Below are 25,250 nucleotides of genomic sequence, written 5' to 3'. Positions count from 1 at the left end.
CCAGAAATGCTTTGAAGACTATAAGCTTTCTAAAAGCACTGAGCATGTGATTTTTTTTTTCCTTCTAATACCTCAATATATAATTTTTGTTGTTTTGTTTTAAGAACATTTTGAACTTGGATATTGTAGAATTAGAACAGATATTGTTTTATTATAAATCTACATTTAGTGTGCCCAGGTTTGGTGGTGGGGTTTTTTTGTTTGTTTGTTTCGGTTTTGTTTCAAATGCATCTGGAACAGATGCATGGTGTGCCCCAGATATACATGTATTAAAAAGCCACTTGTTCCTAGATCATCTGAACTTTTATATCAATACAAAGCACAAAGGTTTTACTGAATTTGAAATTCTAAGCATTTGAAATGAGAAAATAGTAATATTGTGACTTAATGAAAGAGCAAGGTAACAGTGCAGCTATGCAAGCTTACATAATAAATCACAGCTCTGCAAGAGATTATGAATTGCTGAGTGAGTCAAAATTCTCTGGAGATATTCTTTGTACATATATGCTTGCTATTTGTCATCCACAGGTGCTGCTCCTTTGGATGTACTCAATATACTTAAGTTTACTCTTACTATTCAGCCCATGAATTTTTGGTGCTGGAGTCAGGGGTGGGTTCTGGAAGTGTTTTCCTCCAGAAATACACCCTAATATTTTTAAATTATGCTGACACCTTCATAAAGCTTAAATGATAGCACAGCTGATAAGAGGACATTTCTGACTGACAGCTAGAGCTTATACATAGACACATTCTATGCATTCTAGTACCAGTGGATGTTTAGGCCAGGCAAAGAGTGGAACAACTTTGGATACTGTATAGGTTGTGAATATCACGTCTGCCCTTTTTATATGGAGCCTATCATCTAATAAAGACACAGAGATATATATAACTCTGACTGGCTATATATATCTATGAGTGGCTGGAGAGCAGCCAGACTGAAAGGGACCTGGGGGTACTGCTTGACTGCCAGCTGAACATGAACCAGCAGTGTGCCCAGGTGGCTAAAAAGGCCAATGGCATCCTGGCCTGTATCAGGAATAGTGTGGCCAGCAGGAAGATGGAAGCCATTCTTCCCCTGTACTCAACACTACTGTGATAGCTTTAAGATTGTCTTTTTAATTTTTCTTCACAAAGTTCGAGCAGAGAAAGTGAAAGAATGTAAATAAATCACTATTTGGTGTAGGAAAGCAAAATAATGATTATTCTAAACACCTCCATTGGAGAAGGAGAAATGTTTAAGAACTACTACTCAAAACAAGGTTGGGGAGTTGGGCAGTCTCAGCTTGCTCAGTTTCTGTCTGAAGATAACACACTGACCTTGATAAGCTAAGTCTAACAGCCTCTCTTCTTCCTGACTCTGCTTTCTGCCAGGGGTGTCTGGCTGGGGGGGAGGCCCCTTTCAGGAAGCAAAGGGGGACTTGATTGTGCTTTTCTGTTGATTGTAAATGTTGTGAATGTTGCATATTTGTACATATCCATTGCATTTCACCATAGACTGTAGATTTGCTTGTAAACACAGCTTCCAGACTGAGCTAGCCTGGTCATTGTCAGTGTGTGTGGGGATTTCAGCTCTCACACTGTTACAACTGGTTAGACCAATCCTTAAGTACTATGTCCAGTTCTGGGCTCCTCAATTTAAGAAGGACATTGAGATACTTGAAGGTGTGCAGAGAAGGGCAATGAGGCTAGTGAGAGGTCTTGAGCACAAGCCCTATGAGGAGAGGTTGAGGGAGTTGAGGTTGTTTAGCCTGGAGAAGAGGAGGCTCCAGGGCTCACCATCCCTGGAGATGTTTAAAGATTGGATGTGGCACTTGGAGCCATGGTTTAGTTGTCAGGAGGCGTTAGGTATTAGGTAATAGGTTGGATTTGATGATCTCTGAGGTCTTTTCCAACATGGTTGATTCTGTGATTCTGCAAGAAGAAGGTACCAAGGTACAGATGATATTCACATGTCTTGAAAAGCAATGAAGATTTCCCCTCCTGTGCAATGCAGCCTTCCCTTAGTCAGAAACTCAGCTAGAGTGGCTGCAACTTCTTCACATCACTTTTTCTGTAAGACTAGAAAGGGAGCACCACCATTTTTGCACCCATCCCAGAGCCAGGGATAAGACCCTCAACCACCCAAGATACCACACAGAAGAGCTCAGCCTCATAAGGAGGTCCAGGCAGCACCCATGGATGAGATGGGAGGGGAGAGGTTGTCAATTTGTTTCCTACCTAACCAGGGGGCCACCAGGCCCCCTGGCCTTTTTAGATCCCCACCACCATCACCCAGTGTGCACCAGGGGTACTCACCAGTGAGGAGAGGAGGATCCCTCAGCCCAGATGGGCTCAGCTTGGGGCTTCTGCCTTTCCTGGGGCGATTAAAAAGGGGAGTGGGTGGAGAGGGCAAAGTGGCCACACCTGGGGTGTGAGGAGACTCCGACAGAGCCCAGGTGCTCTGGGATTTGAGGAGAAAAAGGGGGAAAATGGGGTGGAAAAGGGGAGGTGGTGGTGATGAAAGGAGAGGATGTTTAAAATAACTTTGTTTTCCATAAATCTTTCATAATGCACAACTGCAGTTCATGGTTTGCTTTGCCTTCATGCAAAAAGAACAAACCCATCAATACTTCATAAAATAAAGCACAATTGAAGGCTGCACCTTGAATATTTGGTTCAGTTTTGGGCCCCTCAATATCCAAGAAGAATATTGTGTTGCTTGAGTGTGTCCAGAGAAGGGTGGCAAAGCTGGTAAAGATTCTGGAGGGCAGGGCTGGTGATGAGCAGCTGAGGGAACTGGGGTTGTTTGTCCTGGAGAGAGGGAGGCTGGGGGGAGACATCATTGCTCCCTGCATTCCCTGAAGGGAGTTTGGAGTGAGGTGGGGGTTAGTCTCTTCTCTCTAGTATCGGGTGATAGAATGAGAGGCAATTGCCTGGAGTTCATAGAATCATAGAATCAGTCAGGGTTGGAAGGGACCACAAGGATCATCTACTTCCAACCCTCCTGCCATGGGCAGGGACACCTCACACTGGATCAGGCTGTCTAGAATCTCATCCACCTTAAATACCTCCAGGGATGGGGCCTCAACCACCTCCCTGGACAACCCATTCCAGGGTCTCACCACTCTCATGGTGAAGAATTCTTCCTCACATCCAGCCTGAATCTCCCCACTTCCAGCTTTATTCCATTCCCTCTAGTCCTGTCACTACCTGATATCCTAAAAAGTCCCTCCCCAGCTTTCTTGTAGCCCCCTTCAGATACTGGAAGGCCACAATTAGGTCACCTCGGAGTCATCTTTTCTCCAGACTGAACAGCCCCAACTCTTTCAGTCTGTCCTCATAAGAGAGGTGCTCCAGCCCTCTGATCATCCTCATGGCCCTTCTCTGGACACATTCCAGCATGTCCATATCCCTCTTGTAATAGGGATTGAACTGGATGCAGTACTCCAGGTGGGGTCTCACCAGAGCTGAGTAGAGGGGGAGAATCACCTCCCTTGACCTGCTGGCCACACTTCTCTTGATGCAGCCCAGGATCTGGTTGGCTTTCTGGGCTGCAGGTGCACATTGACAGCTCATGTTGAGCTTCTCGTCCACCAGCACCCCCAAGTCCCTCTCCTCAGGGCTGCCTTCCAGCCAGTCACTGCCAGCCTGGATTTGTGCTTGGGATTGCCTCGACCCAGATGCAGGACCCTGCACTTGGTCTTGTTGAACCTCATGAGGTTGGCTTGTGCCCACCTCTCCAGCCTGTCAAGGTCCCTCTGGATGGATCCCTTCCCTCCAGGCTGTCTGCTGCACCACACAGCTTGGTGTCATCAGTAAACTTGCTGAGGGTGCACTCAATGCCACTGTCCATGTCACCGACAAAGATGTTGAACAAGACTGGTCCCAGGACTGAGCCCTGAGGGACTCTGCTTGTCACTGGCCTCCACTGGGACATGGAGCCATTGACAGCCACTCTTTGGGTGCGGCCATCAAGACAGTTCTTTATCCATCTCATGGTCCAGCCAGGATGTGGTGTGGGACAGTGTCGAAGGCTTTGCTCAGGTCCAGTTCTGCCAGGGGAGGTTTGGGTTGGAGATTAGGAAAGAGTTCGTTGCTGCAGGAGTGGTCAGGCATTCAGGGAGGCTGCCCAGGGAGGTGGTGGAGTCCTTATCCCTGGAGGTGTTCAATAAATGTGTGGCCGTGGCACTTGAGGACATGTTTTAATGGCCAAGGAGGTGTTGGGTTGATGATTGGACTGGATGATCTTGGAGGTCTTTTCCAACTGAATCTATTCTATGATTCTATGATTTTATGATTCCATATGGACAGAGAAGCACCTGGACTGTGGAATGGAAATGTGAAAGATGATCATGCTGGTTGTAAATATGGTATAACAGTTTCTGTTCCTCTGCTATCTGTTCTCCAGTTTTCTGTTTGGAGGAAGAGGTGAAACCTGGAGAGGCATAACTTACTTTTGATTGGTTTGACATCAAATGCAAATATTTTGATCAGATTAACACGATGGCTAGAGCGCTACTGGAAGATAGCAGTGTCAAAAATAGATTGGAGTCGAGTTCAGGTTCAAAGCAATTGCTGTATGGCATGGAAGCTTGAAAGGAAGCTTTCCCAAGAAAAGCATCCTAAACTAATGAATGGGAAAATAATTTGGGGTTTAACAATTAGGGGATGTAAAAACTCCAGCAAAGCAAAAATCAGCTTCATTGTCTTATTTGCATGGAACACTCGCTGTTCTTTGCTAACAACTATGATGCTTTGGGGCATGGACTCTGTGATTTTTCCATTACTAAATGTGAAGCAAAGATGTAAAAATCTGAGCCATGGCTAGGCAGTCCTGCAGATGAGTAGAATTCATATGTTTGTGGAGAAGAATTTTTTCACTATTTTGTTTGGAACTAGTTTCACTAGTTTATTTGGAATTCTGAGAATTTAGTTGTTGGATACAGTACTCCAAAAGGGAACACGTGAATGGTGAAGCATGCCTGGAGGTCTCTGAAAACATTTCTGCATATCAACATGCCAAAAACATTAAACAATTTAGCCTTATGTGCTTTTTAAGAAAATGAACAGTCGATCTTCTGGAGAATCAACTTTCTGATTTTGGTTTGGTGACATTTATTATCCTTAATTACTGGATTTTGCTCCTTCACAAGGGCTTGATTTATTTTATTTATTTTATTTTATTTATTTTATTTAATTTATTTTATTAAATGTTATTATTTTATACTTTATTTTATTTATTTTATACTTTATTTTATTAATTTTTTTAATGAACATTTTCGTTTGTGTTACTTTTCCACCTCTTCCTCACCTGGACAGTATTAAAATACTTAAAAAAAAAAAAAAAAGAATCAGAAATACTGAATTTTTGGAGAGAGAACTTACATTGTGTTTAATTAAATTAAAACCATGGCTCATATTGATTTAATTTTACCTTTCCCGGAGCTTCACACTTAATGCATTTTGATCAAGTAATGCATAGGTTAGCTAATAATGTAGGGTAGTATGTAATAATAATGTATTGTAGTAGAGCTCTCGGCTGTGTTAGGAATTCATCAATAGAATGCTGCATTAAACTCTGGGTTCCGACCGGCTGCTGTCAGAAGGCGATTCCCTTTTCAGTTTGGTGGGAGGAATATACATAAAACATTTACAAAGTAGCACCTAATTATGGTGAGGAAAAGTGCAAGTGGGCAGAGGGCGACAAACTGCTGCCAACAGTAGTTTGGCAGTTCCTTGCACGGAAGTTGCTGCAGCTCCTTCCTGCACTCGGACAGGCAGAACTTGGGAGCTTGGCACTGCCTGCTTCTCCTCCTGCCAGAGTCTTCCCTCGCCCAGCTCTGTGCTGTGGTGTGTTTCTTCCCCGTCTGTGAGAGAAGCTGTCAGTTCTGCAGCGTGGGGAGCAGGTTCGCTATATCGCAGCGTTTAGGGAAACCACTTCAGCACCATGTACTCGGCCGGTCCGGAGGCAGCCTCCAAAGAGGAGCTGGAGTGGATGCGGTGCGTGTTACAAGTCCATGAGAAATGGGATTGTCTTGGTTTCAGATAGGAATTGGTATCCTTCTTACGTTTTAATGAAAATACTCGTGGTTTGGTTTTTGTTTCCTTTTTTTTTAATCCTGTCTGTTTGTATGATAAGATATTTTAACTACCAATATTTTTTTAAAAACTTTTACAGTACTGGAAGATGGGGAAGAGTCTGAGGGCTCTTTTTCTTCGGCTCCTGGTGATGGTGACTCGGTAGCATCTGACCAATATGATAAAGAGGATGAAGTGCTCCCTGATGGTATGTGACACTGTTTACCTTAGAAGGTACTAGATTTGCCAGTTTGCTACAAACTCATGTAATCGGATCCTTGTGATGCGAATGTTAGTGCTGGAAATCAAATCAACAGAGAAGCATCACAGCTGCAGTTTTCTTACCTTTCCAAGAACCTTTAAAGGAACTGAAGAGCTCTCTCTAGTGGTACTAGAGCATAGTGAGGCTCTTTCAAAAAAAAATTTTTTTTTTAAACCCTCGTGTTTTTTCATAACAAAACATCTTCTGTAGATGCCCATGCTTTTAAAGATAGATCAGTGGCTAAACCAGTGTGAATGTTTGTAGTAACAAATTGTTTGTTAATTCAACGTTATCAGATTCTTGCTTAATTTTATTGTGCTACTTAATGGCTTACTGTATTATTTATCTAATAAATAATGAAATGGTTTACGTGAGTGATACTTTTCTGAAAACTCCATTCAGAATAGGCTCATAAAATATTAAATTAATTATTCCTACAATGTTTTCTTCTATTAAGACAGTATTTTGTAGAATGTTTTCATTATATACATTTTAAATTTGAATTTACATTTTAAAAAATCTAGGCTCCGTGGCTGTTTTTCATGTTATTTTATTTTATTCATTAAATTTAATGCTAAATGTGAGTGTTCTGAAGACATGAACAATTGAATATTTCAACAGTTAACAAGCTTGCTTTAGTGTCCATATTTCTGAGATTTGTTTATTGTGTATGTAATATAAATACCTTCTATGGATAATATATGGCAATAAATTAAGTGTATATAGAAATAAATTAACATTGTATATTAATTTGTGGCACCAGAAGTTAGATAGACTTACTAGTGAATGATGTTTTCTGACATGATATGATGATCAAACTGTGCAGCTCCCTCTCAAAATACAATTGCTGAATGAAAATATGCTTCCTGCAACATAGCACTCCACATTTTATGCTAGCCAGATTATTCCCTTTGGAAACATAAATTGCTTTTATGAGGTATAAAATTATGTCTATTGCAGAACAGGGATAAGTGAAGTACATGCATAAGTGATAAACCTTCTAACCACTGATTCAGAATAACACAATTTTTTTTATAACCAGAACTCTGTAAAATGTGTAACAATAATAACAACACAATTTTTTTTTGTTTGTTTGTTTTTAAATATTGAGCTCGTTGCATTTTAGCAATGTGACTTTCTATTAAAAAGAAAAATAAAAACAAGCCTATTTGCTTTCTGGTTGAAATGTAATTATCAGTCAAATTGAATATGGCTTTTAGAAAACCCAAGCTGATTTTCCAAACTACAGATGAATGCAACTTTCCATGTATTTATTTTTGCTTACAAACATCATCTTAACATTATTTCTAATTGTAACTTAATAACGTGGTACTGATTGCATAAAGGGGATGTGGCAAAATTGTATGACTGTTTAATAGGAGATATGATGATAGATTTATTTCAAAACAGTTAATCAAGAAAAAAGTGATAGCGTTAATAAACGTAAATAGTGAATGGCTGACGAATACTGATGCAAGTGTGTATGAAATACTGTGATTTTGTGCAGATGGGTGATTCATTTTTAGCCTATTTTGGAAGTTGTAATTATGACAGTAGGTATATTAGCTGCCTAACAGTACCTTGGCAAATCATTCCAGTTTAGGTAGAAATACAGTGCGGGCGATTCTATTCTATCTAAGATGAGTTTTACCTCACTGGTCTTTCTGTGTTTTATGATAAATCCTTTTTAATTAGCCAGTGGGAATGCAGCACAAGGAAAAGTGAGAAAAGGTGGTAGATTTTGATCTATAAATGCCTTCATTAGTAGATCCAATCCTTCATTGGAGGAGTGTTTCTGTTTTCTTCTTTGAACGTCTAGTGTGTCATTTTCAGACTTGATATTAACCTCTATAGTCCATCATTCAAGTCTAGCCACCTAGAGTATGTATGAAAATATATGCTGGGAGAATCTCATAAGAGGGGGATTGATTTTTGAAGGTGTCATTTGTTTCAGTTCTCATAGGCATGAATAGCTTTGAAGCTTAATCCTGTATTTTTGTTTTTTAGCAATCTGTTAATATTCAGTAGCTGAGTCTGTAAGGAAGTCTTGTATGGTTACCACTTTAGTTCTGCAGGGCTGTGTGCAGGTGTAGCACCACGTTCGTGGAGGATCAAGGCTCATAGCATTAATAGAGAGGCCTAACAGTAGGTCACTAAATTGAGGTGTTCTTTATTTGCTTGAGCCCATGTTTTTACGTCTATATTTTTTATGCTATATATTTTTTGCCAATAAAAGCCAAAGCAAAACAAGCATTTGCCTTCTATGTACTTTGAATTAGACTGCAAGGTTTGTACAACACCTCTGAAAGCGTTACTACGTGACTTTGCAGTGTCACTGTCAAAATATAATTTGTGAAGGCACCCCCTTGGTAACAGATAAAGAGTTAGTGTATTACGTGTACATTACAGCCATTGTAAAATCCTGGAGTTTTTGTGTGACCTTTGCATAATGGTGTATTAATTACAAGAGAGATAATCCATTTAACAATAAGTATGGGATAACTAAATTAGCACAGGTCACTTAAAGGCCTTTTGTCAAATCTGATTGTTGTGTTGTCCTTTTGACTTTTACCTTATGGTAGGCACTAACAAAGTATCTAAACTTTGATGGATTATAAACTCTAAACATGATATGTATTTTTCATAATGCTAATGTAATTTTCTAGGTACTGAAAAGGTCAAACCCCCACGTCTCTGTGTGCATTCTAAGTCTGTCTTTCCTTTTAATATTTCTTTTTCTCTATTCCTCTGGTTCAAAAGTTCACTCAGTTCCCAAATGGCCACCTAATTTTCCAGTTATTCCCTCAAGCCATATGTGTTTTGGTTTCTTTATGGTTTATTAGGTACTGTAGGAAAGTAGCATAAGTTATATCATCTAATGAAATTCAAGCACACTTCAGTGATGCTTTGACTTGATTGCTGGCAGCAATTAAATCACAGCGAAGGAGAATGATGCATAGGCTTACATGTCTAGGCACCCTACAGAAACTGGAAGAGGGATAAAACACAACAAAACCCCCAAATAAAATAACAAACCCAAACCCAAGACAAAACAAAACAGCACCGCCAGGCACTCAGTTCTTAACTTGATTTTTTTTTTAAAATTTTTTTTATTGGCTAACAGCCTGATTGATAGCAAAATCATAACTTGCTGGATGCTAACAGGCAGAGTTCACTTGTAGGTTATTGTGAGCTGATAAAGGGTTAGATGGAGTTTTGATTTTCGCATTGGTCCTTGCTGCACCAGATTAATGGAATTTCAATGAGAGACTGAAGTAGTCACAGCTTTGTCAGAAAAACAGATGGAGATTCTATAGCCATGTCTGCTCATTAATACCAGTTGCCTGAAAGGTGTAGTACTTCTCTATACAAAAGACTCAAGATAATTGATTTTTGAGCGGGGTATTTTTTCACTTATTGATGACTAGGTTTCTTGCAATTTAAATGACAGGTTTTTGTATAGTACATTGTATAACAATGTTATGTCTTGTAAATTCTTACTCCCCTTCCATCTGTATTTTGAAGAATGTGAATAGCAAAAAAATGGATGTCTTGATGAGGTAAAAACCAAAGTGTACCAAAGTACTTTAACTGGAGTAGGAAGACTGTCTTTAAAGTTGGTAACAAACTTAATTTTGATTGAGACACTGGGGAAAAAAGTGACTGCTTTTCACTTGGTTTTCATGTTTCTTAGGATGGTATTAAATGCAGGTTCAATGCCATGATGAAACTTTCTTATTTAACAGTGTAACTTTCTTATTTAGCAGTGTAAACCTTGCTTGGTTTATGGTGTGGTAACTTGATTCCACGGTAGGAAATGCCATTAGCATAAACTTTCTGACTTTGTAAGCACTGTGAGTGAACTGACCACTTCTGAAGAAGATATGTCTAGCTCTGCAGGGAGTATGTGACTGGGTAATTACTGGATCTAAAATGATCACAGTGAATGCTGTGATAAAATAATTTAGATCATCGTAATTTCTGTGGAAGGTCTAGAAATATCGCCTTGAGCATGTGGGGATGAAAGAAGTACTAAAAATGTGTCTGGGGATTTTATATGCTCTTCAAATTATCATATTTGGCTATAGCTAATGAATAAAATATGGATTTTAGTAGAAAATTCTTAAATAGAATGAGAATCTCATACTAAAAATTTCCCATAGTTGTTGTGAAGGAAGGTAGGACCTGAACAAGCAAAACAGGACATTTGGAAAATTTTGGGGAATCAGAATTAATGAAGTCTTGAAAATGAACAGAATTTGTTGGTCTCTGTAACATGCTGTTGTTAGTATAATTTTTGGATGAAACAACAGATTTTAACACTGTTTTCATACAGCTCCTCTGGAAAAGTTCTGTGTGAGTCTGCAGGATTGAGTCAACTAATTTACGTGATCTATAGTATTTCCTTTGCATGAACATGACATTTTGCATTTTGATTGATCAAGTGAGAATGAAAAATAATGTGAGTAAATTTGGCATAATGCTTCTTTTGACATTTTAAGTCTGAATTACAAGTACTGATTAAGTTTGCTTTTTCTTTTCTTTTCTTTTCTTTTCTTTTCTTTTTCTTTTCTTTTCTTTTCTTTTCTTTTCTTTTCTTTTCTTTTCTTTTCTTTTCTTTTTCTTTTCTTTTTCTTTTCTTTTCTTTTCTTTTCTTTTCTTTTCTCTTTCTCTTCTCTTCTCTTCTCTTCTCTTCTCTTCTCTTCTCTTCTCTTCTCTTCTCTTCTCTTTTCTTTTCTTTTCTTTTCTTTTCTTATCTTTTCTTTTCTTTTCTTTTCTTTTCTTTTCTTTTCTTTTCTTTTCTTTTCTTTTCTTTTCTTTTCTTTTCTTTTCTTTTCTTTTCTTTTCTTTTCTTTTCTTTTCTTCTCTTTTTCCCCCTCTTTGGTCAGCATAAAGGTTTGAATACTGTCATTGAAGAAGGGTAGAGTTCAATGTAAAGGTTATCTTTATGTACAATGCATATGCAAGTATTTTCCCACTTTCTCTTCACTACATTCCAACTGAATTTATTTTTGAAGCAAAAAACCAAACCTGAAGCAAACCCAAAACCTGTTATATCACCTGTTACATAGCTTTCCTTTAGACCTTCCTATCCTTCCAATCTTGTGTTGGTTTACCACTGTTTTAGTATTGTAATCATGTATGTGGAGAGGCTATTTGGCTGACTTGGGGATGACAATATTGGAAGTTTATCTGAGTTATCCTAGGACTTACTGGCTTTGCAGAACTGGAGAGACTTCCAAACTAAGTGCATGTCAGCCATTTAAAGAGGTGAGAAAGTTCTTTTTTTTGGCTAGTTTTTCTCGTAGGTAGATCTCTTTGAAGGCAGAAAAATATGTATCTTCTTATTCCTTATTTCTTTAAATATTCAGATTTTATTAAAAAAGGTCAATTTGGGAGGAAGGTGAGACCCAGATTTACTGGGACACCTGATCTTTGGCAAGAGAAGATGACTTCTGCTTTATGTTATTAGGACCTGGCAGAAGGGCAGTAGCATCTGTGCCATGGGACATGGCATGCCAAAGTCCAGTCTTTACCCAACTTTGGTTTGAAGGGATGCTAGTTCCTTTCAGAACTGTGACTGTGAAATAATGTCATTTATTGTTTTGCTATATGTAGGTGATTCTGTGTTTTTGTCAAATTCTTGCTGTGTCTGAACAGATGTTACATGGCAGAGGAAGTGCTGTGTATGTGTTGCAAGGTACTATTTTGCATTTCATGGACAGTTCTGGATGAAAGGGTAGTATGACTGGTCAGAAATATTGCTTTCAGATGTACAAGAAGTTGTAATTAGCAACCTGATCTGAAGCAGGGAGATCGAAGCCTAGAATTTCTGCTGTGGTATACTGAGGCTGTCAGGGGAAGGATGCATCACTAAGGGATTAGGCTGAGACAGTTAGGAACAGTTTAGATGTCACTCAGAATGCAATCTTTTACAAGCTGATTGAGCACAATGCAAAGTAAAAAGAACTTAAAATGTGAAGTGCTTTTTAAAAAGTTCAGTTTATGAAGATATTGGTGCATGTGGGACAACATGTGCATCAACTCCCAGATCCAAATCAGTTTGACAAATGAGAAGGGGGTGCTAGCTTTGAAACCATCAAAAGCTATAAAGAAAATCAACTCCTGGTTGAGTAGGAGACACCTGAAGAGTAAAGTCTTCCTGAGATGTTTCTTGGTAACATCTGTCTTATCTTTCCTAAAAACCTCCAATGGTGCAACTTGAGTCTCCTTGGGCAACTTGCTCCAGTGCTACACTGCACTTGCTAGTAAGGGATACATACCTTAAAATCTTTGTCAGTCTGACCTTTGCCTCTCTTTTGTCCATAAAGGATGCGATGATGGTATCTTTCCTTTTTTTTTTCCCTTCTGTCATGAATGTATTTGAAGACTGAGGAGAGTCTTTATAAAGTGACTGCTATTGAAACCTCTTGAAAAAAGCAATTGCTTGCTTGTTTCTTCATTTGTAGGATCCATAGCGGTGAATATAGCAGCAACGATTTATTTTGGGGATGCAAGGGGTTTAAAAAAGATAAAATAAAAAGGCATGTGAAATATACAAAGATAATCTCATTAATTTTGATTTAAACCATTTGTAGAGAAGGGATGAATTTCCAATAGGAAGCTGCATTTTTAAGTGAGATTTTGGCCCTATTAAAGTCAACAGTAAAGTTAAAAAAGGTATTGTGTAGGCTAACAGTGTGAACAAATTGATGATACTAAAAATGTTTGAACTTCTAATTATCATGATGAAAAACTTCCTATTAAACAATAAACCCCTGTGTTCTTTTAGCATTTACCTTTCTCCCATGAGAGAGATGACATGGTTTGTTGCTCATTTTATTTCATCTATGTTGCTACAGTGACTACTCAATAACAAAACATCTACATGTGCTCCACTACCAACGCAGGACAATAACCACAACAAAAAACAAATAATGACCTGCTTAACACTTTCTGGTGTTTTTTTTTTTTTTTTTTTTTGTTCCTGCTTTTATTCAGGATACCTAGCAATATTATGATAAAAAAAAAGCCCAGACAGCTGAAGTGCAATAGATTTTTCTGTTTACTTCATACTGCTTTTCAGCCTAATGTGTTTCCAGATCATTTCTTACACATGACAAACAGATGAAATAAAAAGGAAGAGGGAAGCTTTTCCTTGAGCCTTTTTGATTTGTGATAAAATTTTCAAGTGTGTTTTGGAAGTTGTAGATTATAGATTTAGGACCTTAAAGCTTTCCTTCAGCTGAGGGAATTTCTACCTTCTGATTTCCCTCTAATTCTTCTTTCTTCCTGCCAAACAGTAGTGGCAAATTAACTTCCAGTATGCTCCTTATGCCTTCCCTCCCAGAACCAGATGGGTTGATTGTAGATGGTAGCACTGCTTCATGCTACTCCAGTGGCACCTTGAGGTTGGGTACCCTTCTAATAACAACCTCAAGCCCAGCAGGTTGTTGCTGCTTGGCATTTATGGGAAAAGGCATCTTTTCCTTCCTGCTATCTACCAAGTACAACAGGCAAATGGGTCTGCCTTCAACATACACTATGTGGTCATTCCAAACATCTTAGGGAGAACAAACTCTACAAAGCTATAGTGTTTTCTTTGGTTTTGACTAGATCAGAAATATGTAAAAAACCCCAATGCTTTGTGTGGTACTTCATGTTTTCTGTGTCAAGGATGAAACCTTAGAATACCTGGATATAGGAACCAACTGGAGAGAAAAAAACCAACTATGGTCTCACAATAAATGTGCAAATTAAGTTTGTATAGACTTCTTTCTCTGAATTGATAATTAGGAATTTGTGCCCCTATTTGATTTATTATATGCACAGCAGTGTATGTCAATTCTAATGATCAGAGAAAGATGTTTCTCATGTTTCTGTTTTTGTGTTTTAACTGATTAATACTCTCTGTAGAAGTGCAAAAGTGTATCTGTAAAGCTTAACCAAGAACAAAACAAGGCCTGTTTTCTGTCAGGCAGCATGCAATCCAGGCATTAATTTAGTGAATTTGGATTTGTTTCCTTTTAAATAAAAGAGAGATTGCAGTGGATGAATATTTGTGAATTTTAAGATTAAATTTGAACAGAAAAGTAAAATCTTTGAGCGGGGAGAGAGATAAAAACTGTGTCATGAAAAGGTTTATTGCAGTGCTGTGCAAAATAAAAAAACACATCATAAATTAAATCTTTAGAGATCTACTATATGGGCAAGTTCATTATTACTCTTCTGAAGATGTTGCAGATATTGTGCTTAAACATTTGCAGCAGGAACCACACTTCTTTTGGACATCTATCACTAGATGGTATTATCTTGGTTGATAGTTGCCTCAGCAATTCTTCATAGATGGTTACTTGGATTGCTTACGAGAGTGAGGAGTTAAGAGGAGAGCAGCAGACTAAAAATGCTCAGTGTTCTCTTTTCTCCAAACTAAAAATACTACTGCAGTTTCTTAACTAGTGTTAGTCAGGGCCTATTCACCACTGGTTACCACACTAATGAAAGGTAGCATCCCATGAGAATCTTAGCCCAACTGCTGGTAGTCAGAAATAGTTTATGGCCCATTTGGGGCAACAAATTATGGATGATGTTATACTACAAAATGGAGGAAACCCTCTTATGGTCTAAGATTTTCCTGGCAATCTTCTGAATATTTACCTGCATAAATGTGTCCTTTTCATCAAGGAATTCAATGCAGCCTGCTAATAACTTTCCAGAGATACCTTAATGTACATGTGAAACATCTTTTTCCTTACTCCTTAGCAGTTATCTTTTGTATATGAACGTGGGTGATGTATAAATGCTCCCTGTGCAAATTCACAGATGTGTTTTAGTTTGTGTCTTGACATATCTGCGCTTGTACGCTGCCGCTTTGCTTCAAAGAGGTAAGGAGGAAAGGATTAATGTTGAAAGAATGTGATGGGGGGGGGGCAAAAGATGTTTGAACTGTTTATGGGATGGAAACAAGTGAAATGAAGACGGTCCAAGTCTTGTTGATAGGTACCAGATGAATTGTTCTTTCACAAGTATGGATAGAGGAAATGGGCCTTATTCCAGTTGCCTGGAAAAAAGTTAATGGGAGTGTTGTCATTTGACTTCCAATTAAAAAAGAAAAAAAACCTAAAAAAATATAGCTTTGCCTGTTTTCAGGTGGAGAGTCTGAAGCAGTCTTGTAATTCTCTCCGTTTTGTGTGTAGTGATTTCAGTGGATATGCATGTGTCAGTAGGGTGAAAATTTTGTCTTTTTGATTTCTAGAACAGCTTTCCTTATATGAAAGTATGAGGGGAAGAATTTTTCTCCCTCTAACAGCTGCTTCAGAAGCTGGCTTTTAACAAAACAATAGTTGGTGAGGCTACCACAAACTCTTTTTCATCAAACCATTTTGGTATGTTTTAACAAAATGATTATTCTGTAGTTGCATGTATAAAAATAATGGCACCTTAAGAGTTGAAAATACACAAAAGAATGGAGTTATAACATTGAGCAGTGCAGGGACCCTTTTTTTTCCCCACCCTGTAATCTGTATAGATAATGTTTGGAGCTTTAGGTTGAAAATAAAACCTGCAAAATAAAAACTTTGTTTTTCCTTGTTAACCTAACAACATATCTGCATTTTGAAATAGAAACTATGAGATGCAGTTGATAGAAGTGCATTTAAGTACATATTGCTTTGTTTTTAATGCATAGCATGCCTTTTTTTTTTTTTTCTCTCTCCCCTGTCTTAAATTGCTGGAATATTCCAATACTCTCATTGATTTGAGTGATATTTAGAATGCGGTGTAAAAATAATGTGAAAATGCCATAGTGAGCTGGTGATAATTGATTTACTCCATCACACTGAAATACCTCTTGTTTTCCTCTTCCTCCTCCCTTGGGCAATAATCATGGAATCAAGCTGCCAGTCTGTAGATATAATTTTTCCAGCAGTGCCATCTGGCTCCTTGGCACTGGAAGTTGCATTGGCTTCTTTGCTGTTTCCACTGATTTTTGTCAAATGTTAGTCTGCTGAGGAGATGTCTTTTGCTAGTGGGTGCTGATTTCTGCCTCTCCCAAGTGAATATTTTTTGTTTATTTTGGTTTTGTAAGGGACTACTTATACTGTGTGGATTTGCATGGGTTTGTTATTTTTTTATTTATTTGTATTTTTAAAAACGGAATGTAGAACTTAATATGCAATCCCTTTGAGGAAAAAATTAGAATTTCATTGTCAATTGGTTTCCTCCACCCATGCTTAAAATACAGTTACCCAGGAGTTTTGTGCTTTTTGAACAGATTTTTGTAAAAAAATAGATCTTCAACGTTAACGTAGAATTGTCTCCTTTTTGTTTTTTTTTTTTTTTTGAACTTGCACATTTAAAGGAAATTATGGATAAACAATAATAATTTGTGTGGTTTATGTAACAGATATAACAAGCTTTGTTTTGGAATAAACAGCCAATTGATCTATTTTTTTTTTAATCACAGAACTACAGTTTTATTTTTGCTGTCAACTTTTCTTAAAATAAACAATAAATTTCTAGAAATTGTTGTTCAGTAGAACAAACATCTGAGCTGCTTTATTGTTTTCAAGCCTCAGATGCAATTCACTGCCATGCAAGATGTACTAATAGTATTGATACAAAGGTAAAGAATGCTTTGTAACTAATATTTTAATGGAGACAGGAGACAGAAGGAGAATATTTTCATCGTTCTTAATAGTTTCTTAATTAAAAAAAAATTCTTATTTCCTCAACTGGTTAGAGAAAAAAACAACTGGAAGAACTGAGGATCCCAACAAATGTGAAGAACAGAGTTTTAGATAAGACATTTAGGAAAAAATAAAATTGCTTTGCATATTTTGAGTAAATTAAAAAAAAAAAGAAAAGATCCAAAGTCCTTCATGTTGTTATATAAGTGAACTCCTCTTAGTCAGGACAAGGCTAGCTAATTTAAATCCTTTTTATATATATTTATTTTTATTTTTTTGCTTTAACCACCATTTTCAAGTACTGTCTCGAATGAATTATATTTCTCCTTGGGTATAAATCTAAATTTTCTTTTGTGTTAAAAGCATTTTCTTAAAGTTTTTTGGGGTAACCTTGTGAACTCTCAAACGTGAACAATTGTGTTTAGCTGGCCTGTTAGAATATTTTTATATTATTATCCCTAAAAGTAGAAAGCAATAAGCTCTATTTATTTAATAGAGTTTTAGTATTGCCCTGTTGCAATGCCTTTGTCAATAAAGTACTGTTAAACTAGTATTTAAATCACTACTACTGTGCTTTCCTAGCACTGGGAGAAATTGTTCAGTACTGGAAATGATAGAACTAAAAATCTTATAGGAGGCAAAGAGAACCTTGATGAGGTTTTTGTAGCAGTTGGCTTGAATTAAATGTCAAGGATCTCTTGGTGTCTGTTTATAGTATTTTGTTGAAGATGATGTCAGTGGGGGTGTCTGAATGTGGATCTCCTTATCAGTAACTTGACTCTGATACAAAGAGAGTATTTTTAACATAGGAGGTCACTTAAAAGAAGCTATAGAAAGGGCTATATTATCAAAGTATGACAAGCATAGCTAAATATGCATGATCTTTTGTTAGAAGTGTAAGTCTTTAGCTCACCAGAATATATTCTTTCGTGAAAGATTTTTGGGGGCGTAGGTATATCACGGTTTTCTAAAAATAACATCAAATCCTCTTTTTGCTCTTAACTAAATGTGAAGATAAAATGTTGCTGCTAATCAGTTGTCTGGGATGCCACCTCATTAAGATTTACACGATCATCAAAAATGCCCTGAATTGTTTGTTGGCTAGATCCTAATTCAAATATATAAAGGGGATACCACAGCATTTTTCTTTAGAAACGCAGGGAGTTCAGTGACCTTTTGTGGCAAATTATGTAGAAAGAAAATATTTATATTCATTTAAAATAACCTCCATGAAGAAATAGTCTCATTACCCTGTTTGATCAATTCCTTGCAGCCTGAGCTGTAGCATGCTGCTATTGCCATTGGTTGATGGAATACACTGAGAAGTGGCTAATGGTGATGGTGCTCATCAGGACAGGGTTCAGCCAGCGGTCAGCAACAAATAATTCAAGACTGTTTCTAAGTTTGTGGCTGGTGGAATTTGCTTCTTGCCCCAAGCCAGCAGCATTGCTGAGCTGGGCTATTTGATTAGAAGAGAAGCATATTTGCTTCTTAGCAACTGCACATTTGCACAACACACAGACCTATACTGCCTCCAAAGGTTTTTTTGTGATGGTGGAATAATACTTTTCTGTTGATTGACAGACAAAAGAGATCTTTGCAATGCAGAAGAGTTTACAACCAATTTTTTACTTTGTCTTTTGTAAACTTATTGGAGGTGCTTCTCAATTTAGGATTGCCTGATGCAGATTTGTGTATGCAGGAAGATTGGCCATTATTTGAACTCCTACGTTTAAGGTATTACTGCCATGCTCATTTAAAGGACAGATGCACACTTGCACTTAATCATTGGTGTGTACAGCATTTTCCCCAGCAGGTCTACTTAAGAGAAATTATTTTCTACTGTATTTTGAAATGTTAATACGTTTATTGCTATCTCCCATGCAAGACTGATACTCCTTTTGCAGAAGATAATGACAAAGTGAAAGCTGTTCTGATCTTAGTGCCTATTTTTTTTTCATATATTAACAGAAGTGCAGCTGCGATCACATTTCTAATAGTGTGTGTGTAATTTTTGATGTAACATTTCCCACAGGAACTGAGTCTATGGAAGAAAATATGTCTAGTCAGTAGAGGGCAAAGGTATTTATAACACTGGTAATCCTGGAAAAAAGACAATTTAGGAAAAAGAAAGCCTGAGATTTACAGTCTTAGGAGACCAGAGCAAGAAAAAAACATTGTTTTTTTTTTTTTTTTTTTTTTTTTAATGGTTTTACAGCTTTTTTGACTCCTGGCCTGTATTTTATCGTGGAAGTTTCCATACTGCCATAGTGGAGCAATAAATCCCTGATGTGGTTACTTAAATGATGCCTGAAATAGTAAGTACAGTTAGTGTAAATGTGGATTTTTGATGCAGATATCTGCTTGCATATTTTCTAAATAAAAGATACCTTTTCACTTTCATAACTGAAAACAGTGAGTACCTTTCCAAGTGTTTTTTGTAGTCTGTTAAAAGTGTATCTTTTAATGGATAAGAAGACTTGAAGCAGGAGTGCAAAACAAAAGGGCGGTGGGTTGTATTAGCATGGCTGATGTAAGCATCCAAGAGTTTACTTTCTAATAACAATTTCAGTGGCAAGTCAGAGGCAAAAGAGGAGAGGAAGAAAGCTGTCTGATATCATGAGGCAATAATAAGCCCCAGATGTCCCTCTTTAAGTCAACATTAAACCTACCAAAGTTTAAAAACCTTTTTTTAATATAGGAATTATTTTTTTTTAGTCAGATGAGCCATTTTAAATCACAATCCAAAATTTAGGCTTTTTAGAGAATTTTGGGGTTGGTGAGGGAGTGGGACAGAATGAAAGCAATGAGGGGGAGTCAGTGGTTGTCCTGGGGAACACTGATTCAGGGTGTGCAAACTGCTAAGTAGGAAGCAAGGTGTGCAAATCAGTGCAACTGTTGTTTTGAAGGCCCTGACAGGGCTGGTTGGTGGCTGACTTCACTGTCTTCCTTGTTGAATTTGATGTGATAGCATTGTTTTTTCAGAAGAATGTTTTAATCTGCTGGTAGGATTTCAATCAGTAGGGTGTTAGCTTTGGCTTGATTTCTGAGATGTTCAGAGCTGTGATAGTGTGATAAGGTGGCTGCTTGTTATGCTGCTGAATTAATAAAGAGATGCTTACACCTGGGTGGCTTACTTCTGTGCCTCAATGCCAGTTAAGGTGTCACCTGTGTCCACAGGTTTTATACTTCTTTCAGTAATATATGCACAATGAATTAGTGTTGATGTTTTTTTGTTTTGGTTTGTTTTTTGTTTGTTTTCTTTTTTTTTTTTTAACATGTGTGTGTGTTTTATTTTTCATAGCCTTTTTGAACAAAGGCTTTTTGAACAAAATAACCAAAATATGTAGGAATTGGCACATCACTACTATCCAGGGTAGAATGCAGTAGCTTTTACAATGGCACTATAAACAATGGCCAGCAATTTAAGAGAAGTGTGTAAGGAATATCTTACCTGATTGAAATGACAAAGGGCATTTTGCATAGGTAGCTGCAATTATTCATATTGGAGGTGGGCCAGAATGCTGGGGTTATTCCCCTCATCTTCCTAATTAGGCTTTCAGTTTCATTAATAGTCATTGAGATATAGGGTGACTGACTTGTGTATGGACATAACTCTAATGCATATAAAGAAGATTTCAATTTAAAAAAAATTATTATTCTTGAGAAACATCTCCTGGATTATGTTAAGAAGTCTGTACAATTATTGTGGATTATTTTTGGTTGTATAGCTCAAGGTAGGTAGAAATAAAGGAAGGTTTTAAGATGTGCAGAACAGTGAAGGCATGAAGACTGAAGGCACCATGGCTGTGCATATTTTGGGGCAGACTCTGTGCCACAACTAAGCCACCACCCTCTTTATATTAGTGGCATTTAATTTTCTTTTTCCAAGATAGAATTTACAAGGATTTCTACCTCTACAAATTCATATGTTGGGAAGGGAAATTAGTCCAGCTTTGTTGTGCTCCCAGGATGTTTTCAGCCTAGTGTAAAATTTAACTTTGAACAGATCTGAGGAATCTACAGTTCTTGTTGCCTTCAAGCCCTAATTTAGGAAACGTAACTGTGTGCATATGACATCTTTAAATTCTCTCACCACTATAATACACTGTCATTGGATATTCTTCTCTTTTCTCCTCGTGTTAATTGCCTTTGTCTTTCAGAAACATGTTTTGAAGGAGTTTTTGCTTTGTTTTGTTTTCCTTTTTTAGGCAACAATGATGAGGTACCATACTAAATGGATAACAAATAGCTGCTGCTTATGGTTTGGAAAGGGCCTTGAGTGTCTGAACCATAATTAAATTTCTAGACTGGTCTTTTTTCAACTGGCTTCTGCTTCTCCAAGTCCTATGATTAGTGTCTTCTCAGGAATGTCAGATAGAGAATTTTTTCACAGTATCTGCAGTTAGTGATAAATTGGGTCTTAAATTAAAAATGGCCTTCAATGAAGAACATCACAAATATAAATCAAGAAGGTGAAAATATTGTGCAAACAGCAAGTCTACTGAGTCAAAATGTTTTAAACCCTGAAACTCATGTGTGTGAAACTGAACAAGCTATAAACAATAATCACCTCAAAACTGAGAACTGGAGTGGTTTAAGTTGTTGCTTGGGTTCCTCCTGCCTTTTAACAATTAGACTAGAACAATACTATTCTAAGGTAACATGATAATAAAGAAGATTGTGGTTACTTTGGTTTACACTGCTGTATGGCTGAGGCTGTGATTTGCCCTTTTGGTTTGATACTTGGTTTGGTCCTCCTTCAGTTCTTCATGGATGCTTTAACTGAAAGTGAGTTGTTTAGCTCTGGTGCCTTTTTGATGTTGGTTTCTTCATCTGTAAGATTGTTCTAAGTAATATAAAAGTGATTTGTAAATATTTTGAGCAACGTTATCTCTGCCTGTTGTATTTCTGTTCTGTACTCAGAAGTAACATCTTTTGCCAGTATGCTCTATTCACCAGCACATGTAGTATTGAATAAAGTTATGGCCATGAAATAAGAATAAATAGAACAGTGGTTAGTCAGCTTATTCATTCAGTGTATCTCTAATCTTGCAGAGAAATGGGCTTTGGTAGTGATATGAAGACATTGGTGCAGATAATGCATGAATAAGTCGAGCCTGGAGCCCTGTCCATTAGTATTTCTGCCTTACTGACTGGCTCCCATGTAGTGTTCTCTAGCACAAGTTTGTCAAGTGTTTTGCAAGGATTTGTTATCAAAATTTATTATTATTTAGAGGACCACAAGTTTATGTGAGGATATCTGATGGTGCCTTAGCATGACTGTTGCAGTTGCCCTTTTCTAAGAACCAATATAAAAAAGAACTATCTATGATGATGAGATTTTTATTTTGGTATAGTTTTGTTGCTAGTCAGATTCATTGGCTTCTTATGGAAGTTCAGCTTATGTAGAAACTGAAACTGCAATATAGGTTTTAGGGTGGAAAAAGCTGTGGAAATTGGCTAGATGCCAATAAATGTGTAATATATTTTTCACATGTCATCTTATTTTCATTGGATCAAGGCAGTTACAGCATCCTCCGCTGACTATATGTGCCTTTAATTTGAATGAATCTGTGCTTCAGGGAACCTAATTGGGATAAAAACAAAAGGGAGAAAAGGTTTGTAAATGTCTGTGCAAATATACATGGAGGACCTAGGCTGTACAGGTGTGTAGCAGGGACTGGAATTAAATCTGTCACTTGAAGTCTGTGGAAATATCATTTCTCCTTTACTAGAAGTGTGACTGTCAACTATGAAAAAGCCCAAGTGCTTAGGAATGGAGCAGTATTGTTTTATACTGCTATATTCAGGATTTAATAGGCAGTATTTTTTTCTTTTGGTACTTGTTCACCATTCTTGATGTAGGGAAAGAGAGGTAGAGTGGCAAAAATTCAGTTAAGTCCTTAAAGTAAAACCACTTAATTTTTACAGTTGATACTTTGAGGTTTTTTTGGATGACAGTGAGAGTCAAAGAAGTGCATGTTCAAACTGAGTATTTTGGCTTTAATGTTGGTGTGTGTCCTGAGCTACCCCATTTTCAATGAGCAATTTGTGTTTGTTAGATAACAACATTAGCACCTTACTTGATTTTGTGTTTAAAAAGAAGGGAGGAGAAGGCAATGTTGGTTTTTTTCCTGGAAAATAAGTTCATGTAGATGTTCAGAGTCATCTTACTGTTTGCTGTAAGGATCATATTCCTCACTTAGTCTGAGGTGTGCTGTAGCAGCCACAGAAGTATGCAGTGTTCTGTGAAATGCATGAATCAGTATGTATGTGACATCCTAGTCTTATACATGCTGTAACCTTCTCTCCACCCCTTCTCTCTCTTACTCTCTCTCTCTCCCCCTCTGGCTGCTTATATTGCTTTGAAAAAATGTGTGTGTGTGTGTGTGTGTGTGTGGTGGGAGACAATCTGTAAAGTGGCAGAGGAGGCCTGAAAATGAAATGTTTTTCTCTTTAAATGTGTATGTGTGTCTGTTTTATTTTTTTCACAAACATATACCCCGAACATAATGAAATCATTTCACAGCCTTTCTAGAAAGATGTGAATACAGCTTCCCTTTTATGAAGAGGAGCAGTGGAGGCAAAGTAGCTTTGACTTGTCCAAGATTGTAAAAGGAATCTGGTTAAGAGCCAGGTCTAGTTCTATGTTTTGTAGCTCCTGCTTACATCGTAAAATCGCTTTGCTGTGTCTCACACTTTCCAGCTTTCTGAAGCTTTTGACAATTTGAAATGGATATTAAAAGGACATAGGGTAAACTTTTTTTTTCTTTTCTGTCCTCAGAACCACATCATTTATTAACAGATGTCATCCTAACGTGTATACAACTTCCATGGCTTTGAGTGTTATTGTAAATGGTAAAAAGACTCTTTGGTTGGGTTTAAACTGATACCACCTTCTGAAGTACAAGAGGTGTTTGTAGTTTTGTCTAATGTCTTAGTTTTAATAATACAATTTTAATGTGAAAATATTGGTGTTACTTCATCTGTTTAAAAATAATTTCCTGATATTGAAAAAAATCAAAGCAGAAAGATAATTTACATAAAACAAGGTACAGGACAACCCCCAACCCAGAGTTGTAGCAGTGCTCTGAACTGCTGATACAGACACTAAAACTGTGAGTTTCCCTTACTGGGTCATTTGAGGGCATTGCTTTTTTTTTTTCGTTTATGAAAAAGGTGGTGGTGCAATTTAAAGGCTGGTATGTAGACCATACAAAAAGTAGTATGTTCTGGAAGCAATAGCATAATGCTTTGTATCTGAAAGATCACAGCAAACTTACATAAACTGGTGGGAAAGTTTATGAAAGTTACTCTTCAACTTGCAAGTGATTGAAGCGATTTGGCTTCAGTTTGAAAACAGCAGCCTAAAACTGAGCTGCCGGAGCATTATCATTATTCCAAAGCAGTGTAATTACCATTAGGAGAGAATTGGTTCCTTTAAAAGAAAAAATAATGAAGGGAAAACTTCTTAAAATGAGTTTTATTACATTTTTCTTATAAAATTAGCCTTTCATTTTGTTGATTAATGCTTGAGTTTAAGATTTTGATGTAGGCATTTCACCATTATAATTCTGAAATATGGGAAGTCCTTGAAAACATTCCCGGATTGCCTTCTGTCTGTCTGCCTTGTAAAAGATCCTTTCAGTTAAATGGACCATCCTCCTTAAATGATGTCATTAGCTTGGATTGAAAAGACATTGCCTGCAGGGAAATCATTTAATTGTCTTAAAGTGCTCTACTTCTGTAGATCTTGAAGCAGCACCCTCACTTCCCTCTTTGTATCAGATAATCCATCTAAAATTCTGTTTTTAATCTCTGACGAAATATTGAGATGTAATTTCCAGTTTTATTGGAGAAATTTGAGACCTTTTATACCTTTTATAGTCTTGTCTCTGTCAAATGGGTGGAAAAGTTTCACTTGTTGAAATGCAAATGGGTACTGTCTTTTTTTGACTTAAAGAATTGATTTACCTTGCATTCATGCAGTGCTTTATAAATATTAATGTATTGAACTCTTTCATTTCACAGATACCAAGATACACTTTTTAACAGATGCAGTTCTAAAATCAAACAGAAAGTTAAGTTTTGGGGGTAAATGCAGCATTCTAATTTTTGTTGAAGAAAATGTGTTGCATTTGGGCAAACAAAAATAATGATGATATCTGCCTTCCCCCCCACCATTGAATTACCAATTTCTCATTCATGCAAAAGTCAGTTTGTCAGGGATGCTGGGAATT

General features: G+C 37.2%; 1 protein-coding gene across 1 annotated transcript in view; it reads left to right on the top strand.

Annotated features, from left to right (window-relative positions):
- The first annotated feature begins 5,649 nt into the window (after positions 1-5,649).
- The window catches only part of SKAP2 (src kinase associated phosphoprotein 2), a 96,977-nt gene continuing 77,376 nt past the window's right edge, over positions 5,650-25,250 (top strand). Inside the window, exons 1-2 of the mRNA XM_054384953.1 lie at positions 5,650-5,662; positions 6,158-6,265. Coding sequence (XP_054240928.1) covers positions 5,650-5,662; positions 6,158-6,265 — 121 coding nt within the window. The remainder of the gene's footprint in view (positions 5,663-6,157; positions 6,266-25,250) is intronic.

The sequence above is a fragment of the Indicator indicator genome, chromosome 11 (genome assembly GCF_027791375.1).
Source record: "Indicator indicator isolate 239-I01 chromosome 11, UM_Iind_1.1, whole genome shotgun sequence".
In the NCBI taxonomy this organism is placed as follows: Eukaryota; Metazoa; Chordata; class Aves; order Piciformes; family Indicatoridae; genus Indicator; species Indicator indicator.
Note: the sequence above shows the minus strand (reverse complement) of the source record. Positions and strands in the feature narration are given on the sequence as shown.